The sequence below is a fragment of the Ciconia boyciana genome, chromosome 16, assembly GCF_034638445.1.
Source record: "Ciconia boyciana chromosome 16, ASM3463844v1, whole genome shotgun sequence".
NCBI lineage: Eukaryota > Metazoa > Chordata > Aves > Ciconiiformes > Ciconiidae > Ciconia > Ciconia boyciana.
This window is the reverse complement of record NC_132949.1, coordinates 8,639,820-8,651,468: the sequence shown is the minus strand read 5'-3', so window position 1 is coordinate 8,651,468 and position 11,649 is coordinate 8,639,820. Positions and strand designations below refer to the sequence as shown.

The 11,649-nt window shown below is 57.5% G+C and overlaps 1 protein-coding gene and 1 long non-coding RNA gene across 2 annotated transcripts; one reads left to right on the top strand and one right to left on the bottom strand.

Moving 5' to 3' along the window:
* The first annotated feature begins 1,164 nt into the window (after positions 1–1,164).
* Positions 1,165–11,219, top strand: LOC140660151 (uncharacterized). The gene is made up of 3 exons (XR_012045351.1): positions 1,165–1,259; positions 2,438–2,634; positions 11,197–11,219. It is a non-coding gene; the product is annotated as an uncharacterized lncRNA (long non-coding RNA).
* GALR2 (galanin receptor 2) lies at positions 7,552–10,064 on the bottom strand. Its single transcript, XM_072881286.1, has 2 exons — positions 9,709–10,064; positions 7,552–8,338 (listed from the first exon to the last, which is right to left on the bottom strand). The coding sequence occupies exons 1-2, from the start codon at positions 10,047–10,049 to the stop codon at positions 7,558–7,560; spliced, it is 1,122 nt and encodes a 373-aa protein (XP_072737387.1). The 5' UTR covers positions 10,050–10,064; the 3' UTR covers positions 7,552–7,557.
* Positions 11,220–11,649: the final 430 nt, after the last annotated feature.

Below are 11,649 nucleotides of genomic sequence, written 5' to 3'. Positions count from 1 at the left end.
TGAGGAAACCTGAGTCTTCAGTGCTAGCTATTTTTTTTTCCTCTGGCAGCTCCAAGAGCCTCTGAAGGCTGGCAGGTGCTGGACAGTGTTTTCAAGCATAAGCAAAGTGCTGCTGGCTTGCATTATATGCAGCGTCGAGCCTGCTGGATACTCATGCTGATATTCACCAGAAGGAGCTGGATTCCGTCTTTCTGGATGTGTTTCTGCCACAGAAGTGCTGATGTGAATTTCTTTCTCCAGGAGAGTGTGTGGAATTTGTTGTGCTCAGACTGAGGCTGTAAAACATATTTTATTGCAGCTGATCCCAGGGTGGGGAGATTCACCTGGAACAGCTGCAGGCAAAGCCAGGGGAGGGAAGGGGGGACCTTTGCCTGCAGCCTTTCTGGAGCATCTGAGCTTTAGTGTGGGAGCTGGTATATCCTCCTGTGCTGATGCTCTTGTGCTAACCAGAGCCTAAAGAAAATGTATGAGATCCCTTGGGGTCTGGGATGGGACCACATCATATTCTCTGGAGACTTTGGGAATGCCTTTGCGTAGCCTACACTGAAAGAGGCATTTCTGGGCTTTGCTGTTAGCCTGTTCCCCCAGGAAAGCTGTACCAGTCTGGGGCTGGTGAGGAGCTGGTCCAGCTCAGCTCAGAGGTGGGGAGATGCAGTCAGAGAATGGGATGCAAAATGTCTTGCTTCCTCCTGGTCTCTCCATTACCAGCAACAGAAGTTGGCTGGGTTGTTTTCTACCCCAAGGATACCCTGGCCACATCTGGAGGAAGGAAGGGGTGTGAGAGGCTTCTGGGGGCTGAGGACCTGGTTCAGGGGCAGCTGTGCAGTGAGGAAGAGCTGGAGGTGGTGAGTACCCGGGGGAAGAGGTGGCTCCTGCTGCTCCTGGCTGTATGGCTCTTATGTGGGAGTCCAAGACCTCTGTTTTCCCTGAGCTAAAGGGAAAGCGGAGCCACCCGGTCCCTGTTTCCTAAATCCAGCCCCTGACTCGCCCTGGTTCTAACCCTTCCCACGCCTCCTGCCTCTTCCCTGCACAAGGAATGAACGTGGGGAGGTGGACCGGCTCCCGGCCCTGCCGAGCAGCCACTGCGGCAGCCAGACCTGCTTTGGGAGCAGCAGCACCCTTCAGCCAGAGCCACCCCTTCCTTGGGGTGGGAGTGGGGGAAGCCGCTCGCCTCCCCCGGGCTGACCTCAGCTGTCCGAGTCGTGTCCAACACTGCGCAGCACTGGGGAATGGCTCCGCGTGCTCCTTGGCTTTTTATGGTAAGGAATGTCTCTGCAACATGTTAATTAAGAGTGATCATGGCAGCCAGCACCGTTCCCCCGCGACGAGCTGAGCGTGGAGCAGTGAGCGATGCTCAGACCACAGGAAGGGGCCAGGGATCTGACCCAGGGCTGCCCCACGGCACTGGGGCTGAGCCCCCTTCGCTTCCTCCGAGGCTCCTGCCGGGTTTAATGCCCTCCCCTCACCTCCCGTTCTGCTCTGGCTGCTGGATAATCCCCCGACACAGACAGGGACAGGCTGGGGGATGTGTCTCTGATTCCCAGAATTTTGGGGCTGGAGCCCCATTTCTCGGTGGGTTTTTTGTTGTTTTTTGGGGGGTTGTTTTTTTGGTTTTTTTTGTTTTTCCCTGCAGTGGGCCAGGCTGGGGGGGTGTGGCAGGGTCTGGGTGTGCTGCCTCCTCTTGTGGCTTCCTTGGCACCGGCCATTATTTTGGGGCAGCGAAAGTGGTTTGTCAAACCCTGCTGGGCTGGGGACTGGCTCCGGGGTCCCTGCAGCCACCCGGGGCTGCAACTGGTGCGGTTTGCAGCTGGGAGCTGCATGCAGCAGAGACAAGGGTGGGAGACTCAAAAGCCTCAGCCCCCACCCCCCTTGGCTGCCTCGTCACACTTGGGAGCAAATTTGACAGAGTAAGCGTTTGAAAACAAAACAAAACCACAAGCCAAAACAACTTCTGCAACCCCAGTGATAAATCTGCGTGCTGGAAAGCTCGCACTAACCTGAGGTTTCAGCCAAGTGCCCCTTGTCTCCCTGCCCACCATTGGACTTGATGGGACCTGAGTTTAACCTATTGGTTTTCCGCTCCCAGTGAATCTGCTTTTATTAAATTTTAACTGGAACATGGGGACTTGTGGTGGTGTTTAAGATAAAACCTCCCAAGGGGACAGACCAGGAGCCTGTCCCCACTCAGCTGGGAGGGTGCGAGTGGTGGCAGGTCATGAAGCTCTTGTCTTTTCCAGCTGGGCCTGATACACTCCCTTGTTTGGGGAAAAGTTGCTTCTCACTGTGGTTTTGTGTTGGCAGCAAAGCCTTGTGCTTGCCCTTGAAGGGCTCATCAAGGCAGGGGCTGGGCAGGAGGGCGATGGTTTAATCCTCAGATGAGCAGGGGCGATTGCAGATAAGCTGGAGAGGTGCTTTTTTCTTTTGTCTATTTCTGTAGCATCCTGTAAATGGCATAATGATCCAGCAGCTGGCACAGGCTTCACTCTTGCTGCCTGCAAACAAGCAAATATCAAACGATGGGCAAGGATCCGTAAGAGGAGGAGGGCAGCTTGGATGTGTCACACTGCAGAGACCCGCGAAAGCCTGGACTTTGCTGTCTAATATCAAATGGAGCCTTGCTGCTCCTGCGTGAGGGTGAGAGCAGCCGTGTGAGCCGTGGTGCATGTTGGAGGGGATCGGGGGTGCTGGAGGCAGGACTGCGAGGTGCAGCCCTCCCAGCTAGGTGCTGTGCAGAGCCTGCCTCCAGCCCGCCGTCACCCTCGGGGGTCTTGCTGCTGAACAGTGACCAGAAACGAGCCAGTGTTGGCCATGCCCGGGGAGAGGGGATGCAGCGATGCTTTGGGCCGGGAGCTGAGTTAGGGGCGTCCTGGGCTGTGTCTTCAAAGCAGTCACGGGGGTGGTTGGGCAGCTCTAGAGCAGTTGTACGGCAGAGCAGGGCTCAGCCGTGGGCTTGGGAGGCTGTTGGAAAGGCTGCGGGCAGCTTTGCACAGACCGGAGCTGTGCTTCCAAACTCCTTCCTCTGCACATCGGTTTTCTACTTGAGCTGTCCCCATTCAGTGCCTGGACCCCACTGAGTCCCAGCATGAGTTGCACACAGGGAAATGGCTGTCTGCGGGTGGAGGGCAGCGATGTCCTCCCTGGCTCTGCCTTACAGACCCTCTCGGGACCTCGCTCCCAGGGACATGTTGTGTCTCCAGGGAACAGCTCCCTCCTCCCTGAGCTCAGTCCACGCCTGCGTTAGCACCCGCCTGACACTTGCCAGCGCAAGGGAGCTGGGCAGCAACGAGTCACTGAAGTTGATTTTTTTTGGGGGGGTGGGGTGTTAAATGTTATTAGTGGATGTGCTGGAAGTCTCTGTAAATCACTATCCTTGTGATGCTTAAAAAAAAAATTGCTTGTCCTTTCTTTGCTGGGCTCTTTTGCATGTCTACAGACACACGCACAGACATGCACTTGCATTGATTCTGTGTGTCCAACTGCAGTATCAGGGTGCTCCTTTCACGTCTCTCCAGCTGAAGACAGTTCCTGACTCTCTGCTTTGGGGAACTGGCTCTGCAAAGCTTTGGCAAAGACTTTGCTTTGTTATTGCTTTGCTTCCCTCTCATTTTGCCTTCTCGCCTTTCCCTTGCTTGGGAAGATGCCGGCAGATCATGGCATACAGTGGTGGACACACGGCTGGTGTGCTTAGGAGGGATGCCCAGGGCTGGGTGTCCCCTGGGGCGGTGCAGGAGATGGCTCGATGGCTCCCGTGTAATTTAGGGCAGGTTGTTGCATAGGTGTCGGCAAGAACAATAGGCTATTGTTCTTGCACAGTTATTTGTCCTTTGCACCTTCTCCCAGTGTCCAGGCTGCTGCTGTTAGATGCGGGTGACAGACGGGCTGTGGGATGCTCCAGCCGTGTTGTACCTGCAGCAGTCGGCAGCTTGTTCTTGAAGCTGGCCCAGTGCCCCACAGCCTGCACCCCCACCCCTGGGATGTGCAAAACCCAGCCTTTTTCCCATTTATTTTATTATTATTATTATTATTATTATTATTATTTATTCCTCAACCTGTTTCTGCCAGGGCTGGACGTGAGCCTTGCAGTGGGGCGAGAGTACCTGCGTACCAGGGCTCTGCTTACACTGCTGGTGTTACGGCAATGTTGGGGCTCCTCAAAAAGACCCAAAGCTGCAAACCAATCAGCCACCTGCAGCAAGGCCGAGCCGGAGCAGCAAGTGGTGATGTTCTTGCAATGTGTGTGGTTTTGATGAGCTGTTTTGAAGAGGTGACCCATCCCCTTTCCTCCTCTAGCTGTTAGTCATGGTTCTAAGCTGCTAATGCTATTTTGAGCCTCATTTCCCTTGCAATGCCAAAGTACCTGGGAAACAAAGTGAGTTTACAAAATCTATGGTAATTTAGCACTCTTCTCCTGCTGGTTGTTGTGAGCCTGCTTTCGCCAGGGTGTGGGACTGTGGGATTCAATGCCTGCACAGCCGGAGTGCTGTCACCCAGGGTCAGAGCCACCCACCAGAGTAGTCTCTCTCTTCTTTGGCTGCTTTGTGGTGGCCACACTGCTGCCAAAGGATCCAACGTGGCTGCGAGAAGTGGGTCCCCAGAGACCCAGCTTTGCTGTTCAGAGTCATCCCCCAGCCTGGCAACAGCTTGGCGCTGGGCATTTGAGAGGTCAGTGGCCATGCTGTGGCCCCAGCTTTTCCCACGGCTGGCTCAGGGGTGGCACCAGGAGCCTCCCTGGGGCTGGGCGAGGAGTTTGGGGCACAGCTGGTCCCCCTCCACCTGGCCCTGCTCCCCATGGGTCCCCTGGGGCTGGGTGCTGTGTGCTGGGGTCATGGTGAACATCAGCAGCAAGAGTAGCAGCAGCCCCAGTACAGCCCTGGGGGCTTGCTCCTCCTCTTGGGTCCTTCCTCCCCACAGCCCAGGTCTCACCCCATGGTGAGACGGGATACCCAGGTACCAGCCCCGTTCCTCCTCCCCCCCCGCCCCGCACGGCTCAAAGCAAAGGCTCGCTCTTTCTGGGTGGGTTTCAAGCCCCTCACAGGGCACAAAGCATGGATTGATGTTTGCTGGCTGCCTTGTACATCAGTGAGCTGGTTATTTTTATTTTCTTGTGAATGTTATAAACAGATGAACTCAGGAGCAACTCCCGTCCTTTCTGGGAACTCAGCCCTGCGTGAAGGGGAACAACCTGGGCTTGAAAGTGAGCACCAACTCTGTGGGGCTTCCTGTAGTGCAGCCCCAGCACTGGGACCGCGATGCCCTGCAGCATCTCGGGTTGAGATATGCGGGTGCAGCCAGGTGTGATGGGAAAATGGGTCTGGGGGGGAGAGAAGGAGAGGAGCAGGGCTGGTGTCTCCTCTGTGACAGCACAAAGGGACAGGGGACATTGCACCCCCAGCCATGCCAGCACAGGGACCCCTGTTCTTGGGCAGTGCAGAGGTGGTGGGGAAACATCTCCATCCCCAAGGCGAGGTGATAACTGTGTCCAGGAGAGGGGGTTGAACCTCTTGGTGTGGGGGGATCCACTGGAGCCAGATCCCACAGCTCTCTGAGCAGAGGTGGATGAGGGCAGGGGGAAGATAAGGCTTTTAGCCATGTTTGTATGGCTGATTCACTGTTTTCCCTGGCTGGGAAGGGTTGAGCAGGGGAGATAAATGCAGATGTAAGTAACAGAGCTGTTTATACACTTGCTCTCTGTGACTTATGCCATGAACGGGCCTAGACTAAATATAATGGTTATTAATATGAGGCAGTGGCTGATTTATGGCCCTCTGCATAGGGACTGGAAGATCTGGTTATAATAACACTCAGCAGGGCAAAACAAATGTTTGACAGTCAAAAGCTTCCTGTGAAGAAAGGCCAAGCACTGGGAATGGGTGGAGGGCAGTGTGGTGCAGAGGAGGGCTGCGTCAGGACCCAGAGCAGTCACCCGGGGAGAGCTGGGGTCCTGGATAGAAATATCACATCCCGGTCCTGCCATGGGGATGTCACAAGGAGGGAAATCTGTGCAGACAGATTTACACCCTCTGTAACGGCAATTTATAGAGACCTGATCTTCATGGGTGCTTGGTGCCATCGGGGCACAGCCCTGGGCATCGCAGGAATGCTCAGCACAGGCCATCCCAGCTCCCGTGTGCTTTCACCACCTCCTCCGGCTGTGCTCTGCCATAGGGTTTTCAAAAGAGTTAATTGATCCTATTCCAGTGATGCTCTTCTGGTAAGAAAACTATGGGTCTTTAAAGAAAGCCCTCGGCTGCTGGCAGCCGCTTGTGGAGCCTTTGCAGGGGTAAGAGCGGGGGGCACGTGAGTCACATCAGCTTCTTGTGTGTGGGCAACGGCTGCGTTAAGGGGAGCACGGAGCTGTTCCTGGATGGACCTGCTCAGAGATAACCCACACCCTCTGCTCCCCCACTGCCTGCGGCTTCCCTTGGCCAGCGGATCCCATCACCCCTCCAGCACCCGCCTCTCTTCTGCTGTGGACCATGGGGTGTCTCAAGGGAGCAGGACACGGGATGCAGGATGGAGAGCTTTATTGTGGCTTCCCCGGCTGGCTGGGGTCCCCCAGCATTCGCGCAGCCCTAGCTGCCTGGCCCCACGCCATGGCCACCCGAAAGCAGTGCCAGTGCTCTGCTTTGCTCTTCTCTGCAAGCACCTCACCTGGGCTAAGATGCTGAGCCGTGCCCAAGCTGTCTGAAAGCATTAAAATCCTCCACCACTGCTGACCTGCTGATGTCCCGCTCCGCTTCCCCTGCCAGCGTAACCTTTCCCACGGGGCCATGGCTGTGCTCTCCAGCAAGCAGCCTCCCTCCCCGCCAGTCCTTGGTGACCTCCAGATGCTCTGCAGAGTCTCGCACGCACTGAAATGGCAGGGATGAGCCACGGTCAGCAGCCCTGTGCCCTCAACAGTCCCATACTTGGGCTATGGCACTCGTCTCCGCTACGGATGCTGCTTCCAGCCATGCTCCATCTCGGGGAAGCCTCCCCTGAGCCATGAGCCCCAGGGAGATGTTAAAGCCCAGCCAGCACTGGCTGTGCCAGGAAGGTTTGTCTCTTGATTTCTATGCTTCTCTCCTGGATTTTCCTACCTGAGCCGGGTTTGTGCCCAGGTGGCTGTGGCCAGCATTGCCCTGGGACACAGCTCCTGAACTGGGACACAAAGGAACCAAGACTTCCCAAATGTCCTAAAGGTGCACCCTGCTAGCTCCAGCCAGATACTGTGCTGGTTGGAGGGACCAGAGCTTTCAATAGGGTCCAGGCATAGATGCAACAAGGTGTAAGTCCATCCATGACAGAGGAACAGGTGATTACACATGAGAGCTGATTTGGGGGTTCGATCTCTCTGCTCTCAGCAAGTGCTTGGTGGAAGCAAATCCTGCCCTTGGATCCTCGGTCAGGCGCTTGGCTGAGTCTGTAGTCAGCAGCATCGCTTTAACAGTTATGATATCTGCATGCATTTGAATGAAAAAGGGTATGATTTGATGCATTTTAACCCAAAACGTAGCCCATCCCCAGGCCTGCGATGCTGCGGGAGACTGCAAAGCCGTGGGGTGGGAAGGAGCTCTGCTAGGTGATATTGAAGGTGATGAAGGAGCCATCTGCTTTCTGCTGATGTTCCACTGGCTCTGCCTCCCCCCAGGGCTGAGGTGGGACCTTGCAGCACAGGGACGAGTAGCCGGGCAGGGCTTTGCTGACGTGGGTCACCTCGCTGAGCTCTGCCTCCAGTGTGCTGATGGTGTTCGTTACTTGGGCCACATGCACCTTGTTGGCTGCCTTCTTGTGCAAGAGGCAGATGAAGATTTTCTTGAAGCCCTTGCGGAAGTGTTTGGAGACCAGGGCGTAGACGATAGGGTTCACACAGGAGTTGGCGTAGGAGATGAGATGCGAGAGGATGCGGAGCACGTACGTGGCGTGATTGAGGGGGAAGTAGCCAAACCAGACGCAGAGGATGACCAGGTGATGGGGCAGCCAACAGAGGCAGAACAGGACAGCTACAATGATGATCATCCTGGTGACCTTCTGCTTGGCCTTCTTGGACTCCGACATGTCTTGGAGAGGGTCCACAGACCTCCACAGGTAGTGAATAGTCCGCACATAAGTGAGGCTCAGGATCAGCACTGGGATGATGTAGCTGAAGATGAAGGTGCAGATGTCCATGACCTTGCGCTGGGAGATCTCCCAGATGGGGTGGCAGACAGTCAGGTTGGCCAACTGGAACTCCTGGTAGTAGCTGAGGTAAGGGCCCGAGAAGATGAAGGAAAGCCCCCAGATGAAGCAGATGGCTGTGAGGGCATTTCTGGGCGTCCTCAGCTCCCTCGAGTGCAGGGGGTATCGTATGGCCAAATACCTGCACGGGAAAGGGAGAGGGACACGATTGCAGTCCTGGAGAGGGCACGGAAAGCTGCTCCAGGAGCAGATTGGAGAAAGGGCAAAAGTGGTGATGGATTTGAGCTTTCCAGGGTAATTAGTCCCACAGCTGATTCCCTGGTGCTTCTAAGGGTTCTAGTGGGGTGAGGAGGATCCTCTCCCCTGACCCTGTCCCGTCACCCTCTCTGCTCCCAGGAGTGCTTGTGGGGTAAACAGGGATGGTTCCCTTCTGTCCCTCTCCCTAATCCAGCAGATCCTCACTTGATCATCAGTCTGTCTGGCACAAGCAATAGCAGTGAGGAGCAAGGCCGGAGCAAGTCCCCAGGATCCCCAGACACGGTGTTCCTCATGCTGGCACATGTGAAAGCATGTCACCCGTTTTCGGTTCTGCAATTAGCTGGTTCCTTAATTATGCCCAGATCTAGGGGCTCATGCAAGCCCCCACTTGCTTGACAGCTCCGTTCCTCCCAGCTCTGTGGGATGCAGGAGGAGTGGCAGACCCTGGGTCTGGTTTAGCTTCTGAGGGCTTTGGGGTGGGCTGTCCTGGCAGCCAGCGCAGTGCCGTGCCGGGATGGCCGGACGCATCCACTCCTGCTCTGGGGCTGTCGTGGCTCTTCCCGGAGGACTTTCACAGGGACCTTCCATATCCCATTGTCTCACGGGTTTCGAGCACGGAGCAGAGCAGCACCAGGAGCTCCCTGCCTCTTCCTTGCTGGGGGTTAGTAACTTGCCAGCCCTTGCAGAGCCAGGGCCTGAGCTAGCATGGGGTAAAGCACAGGCAGGAGCAACAGGCTGCCTTTTACAGAACTCACCCTGGGCCAGGCTGGGACAGTCACTGGGACAAGGGATATTACTGGGACAGAAATGGGCTTTTTGTTAATAAAAGGGGAGGATGGGAAAAGCAGTGTCCCAGCTCAAACATCCTGTGTCTGCTCTTTCTCAAGCTTTGCCTGCTTTGCCATGGGCTGTTGGGAGGGCAGGGGCTCTCTCCCCACGTCCCAGGAAGAGTCAGGGCTGCACAGGGACTGAGCCTTGTTTCTCTCTGGTTTTGTATCCCCCCTTCAGCTGCCAGAGCCTGCAGATAAACCCTGCTCCTACAGCTTTGGTGTCTGAAAGCCTCCTCCAGCTGGGCACTGCGGACAGGGGTCCCAATCCAACCCTCTCTGCTGGACCCCATCCTCGGTGGTCACATTTCCTTGCACACATGACCTAGGAAATGCTCCTGGATTCCCCCAGGAGGTTGCAGCAATCAGGGCTTGGCCCCAGGGAACTCTGTCCCCTCTCCTGCCCGGGGGGATCCAGAGAAGGGGGAGTCTCAGGGTACAGGGAGCCCCCCATCCCCTTTCCTACCTGTCGAGGGAGACGGTGGCCAGGGTGAAGCTGCTGGCGTACATGGTGAGGTAGATGAAGAAGTGGACGGCCTTGCACATGAAGGGCCCGAACACCCAGTCCTCCAGGGTGTAGATGGTGGCTTGGAAGGGGACGCAGAAGAGGATGAAGCAGAGGTCGGCCACCCCCAGGTTGAGGATGAAGAGGTTGGTGGTGTTCTTCACCTGCCCGTTGCGCAGCAGCACGGCCAGGACCAGGCAGTTGCCTACCGTGCCCACGAGGAAGATGACGAGGTACACCAGCAGGATGATCACCAACTCGGGCTGCCAGCCCTCCTCGAAGCCTGCTGCCGAGCCGTTCATGGCTGGGAGCGCACAGGCGTGCACGGAGCGTGCAGCGGGGATGGACGGGGGAGCGTGCGTGGAGAATGCACCGGGGAGGCGTGCGGAGGGTGCACGGAGGGCGCGGTGGGGGGTACACCAGGGATTGCACGGGAAAAGGGGCGCACGGACAGGTCAGCGGGGAGCGCGCCAGGGATGCACGGGAAAGGGGGTGCACACAGAGCGCAGCAGGGGTGCAAAGGAAAAGAGGGTGCACAGAGTGCAGCAGGGAGCGTACCGGGGATGCAGGGGAAAAGGGGTGCACGGAGAGCGTACGGGAGGTGCACGGGAAAGGGGGTGCACGGCGAGCGTACAGGGGGACCCGCCGGGGCGCACGGAGAGGCGGCCGGGTCACAGGGGGCGCGCACGGGGGACGCACGGGGAGCCGCGGGGGTGCGGGGGGGGATGCATGGGAGCCGGCCGCCCTTCACCTCCTCCGGCTCGGCGCGGCGCGGCTCCGGCGGCTCGGCGCGGCTCGGCGCTCTCCCTCCCGCCGGCGGGGCGGGGGGGGCTCCGGGGCGGCGGCTCCCGCCCGGCCCCGCGCATCGCGCCCCGAGCCCGCTCCGCCGCGGCCCCGGGGAGGGGAGCCCGGTCCGCCCCCGCTCCCCGCCGAGGTAAATACCGGCCCTCCGAGGGACGGCGGCCGCAGGACCTCCCCCCCCCCGCCCCGGCAAGGGGGCTCGGGCCGGGGCCGGTTTGCTCCGGGGGTGGGGGGAGTAAATCCGGTGGGGCAAAATGTCTTTCGGTGCCGCGACCCCCTGGGAAGGGGCTGGGGTAGCCGGGCTGGACACTGCAAAGGGAGCTGGACACCCAAAATGGGGTGCCCGGGTGGGTTTCCTTATTGCTCACCCCTGCAGCGGTCACTGGGAGAGGGCTTGTCTAACCCTGGGGGCTGCGGGGCTGGTTGTTTAGGAATGGGGGTCCTCTCGGACTGCGAATGCGTCCAAACCGTCCAGCACACTGCTAAATCCTTGCACTAAAACACCCCAGAGGTGAGCTCAGGTTTGCAGGAGAATCTGTATTTCTCCCCAGGGGTGGGGGATCAGGGTAATTCACTGCAGCGAGAACAAATCTTTTTCACATCCCTCTTCTTTTCCTGCTTACAAAATTGTCTGTTTTGTTCCTTCAGAGCCTTCACAGATGGAAGTCTCAGGACTGGTCGCTGCAATCAGGTCTCTAAGGACACTTCGTCTGGCCCCCAGGCTGCCTCGCTTTGTTCCTGTGGAGAGAGAAATATTTAATGCATCAATTACTCCTATAACTAACTCACTCTACTGCTTCTCAGTTGTCTTAACGGACGTTCAGATCTAAGCCTGCTGGCAGTGCTGGGAGGCTGGGGGACAGTCACAGCCCCGTGACATTGCCGCCACAGGATACGGAGCCCTTTTCACCCTCAGCAGCCCACGAGCAGCCCCACCAAACCGGCTCCCGTTCCAGCTACGCAGATGAGGTACGTGGGGAAGCGAATACACCACTTTGGTGTGAGGATGCTCTGTTCCTGACGTTATCTCGCGGGGAAAAGCAGGCAATTAGGAGCAGCACAAGGAGGTGCTGAGACACAGCAGCGCAGCTCTGCCTTCCT

What these genes read in the sequence shown, in the direction of transcription:
- GALR2 (XM_072881286.1), bottom strand. Translation starts at nt 10,049, where the DNA reads ATGAACGGCTCGGCAGCAGGCTTCGAGGAGGGCTGGCAGCCCGAGTTG. An exon ending in GCCACCGTCTCCCTCGACAG is followed by an intron (nt 8,339 to 9,708) that starts GTAGGAAAGGGG and finishes TTTCCCGTGCAG; the next exon opens with GTATTTGGCCATACGATACC.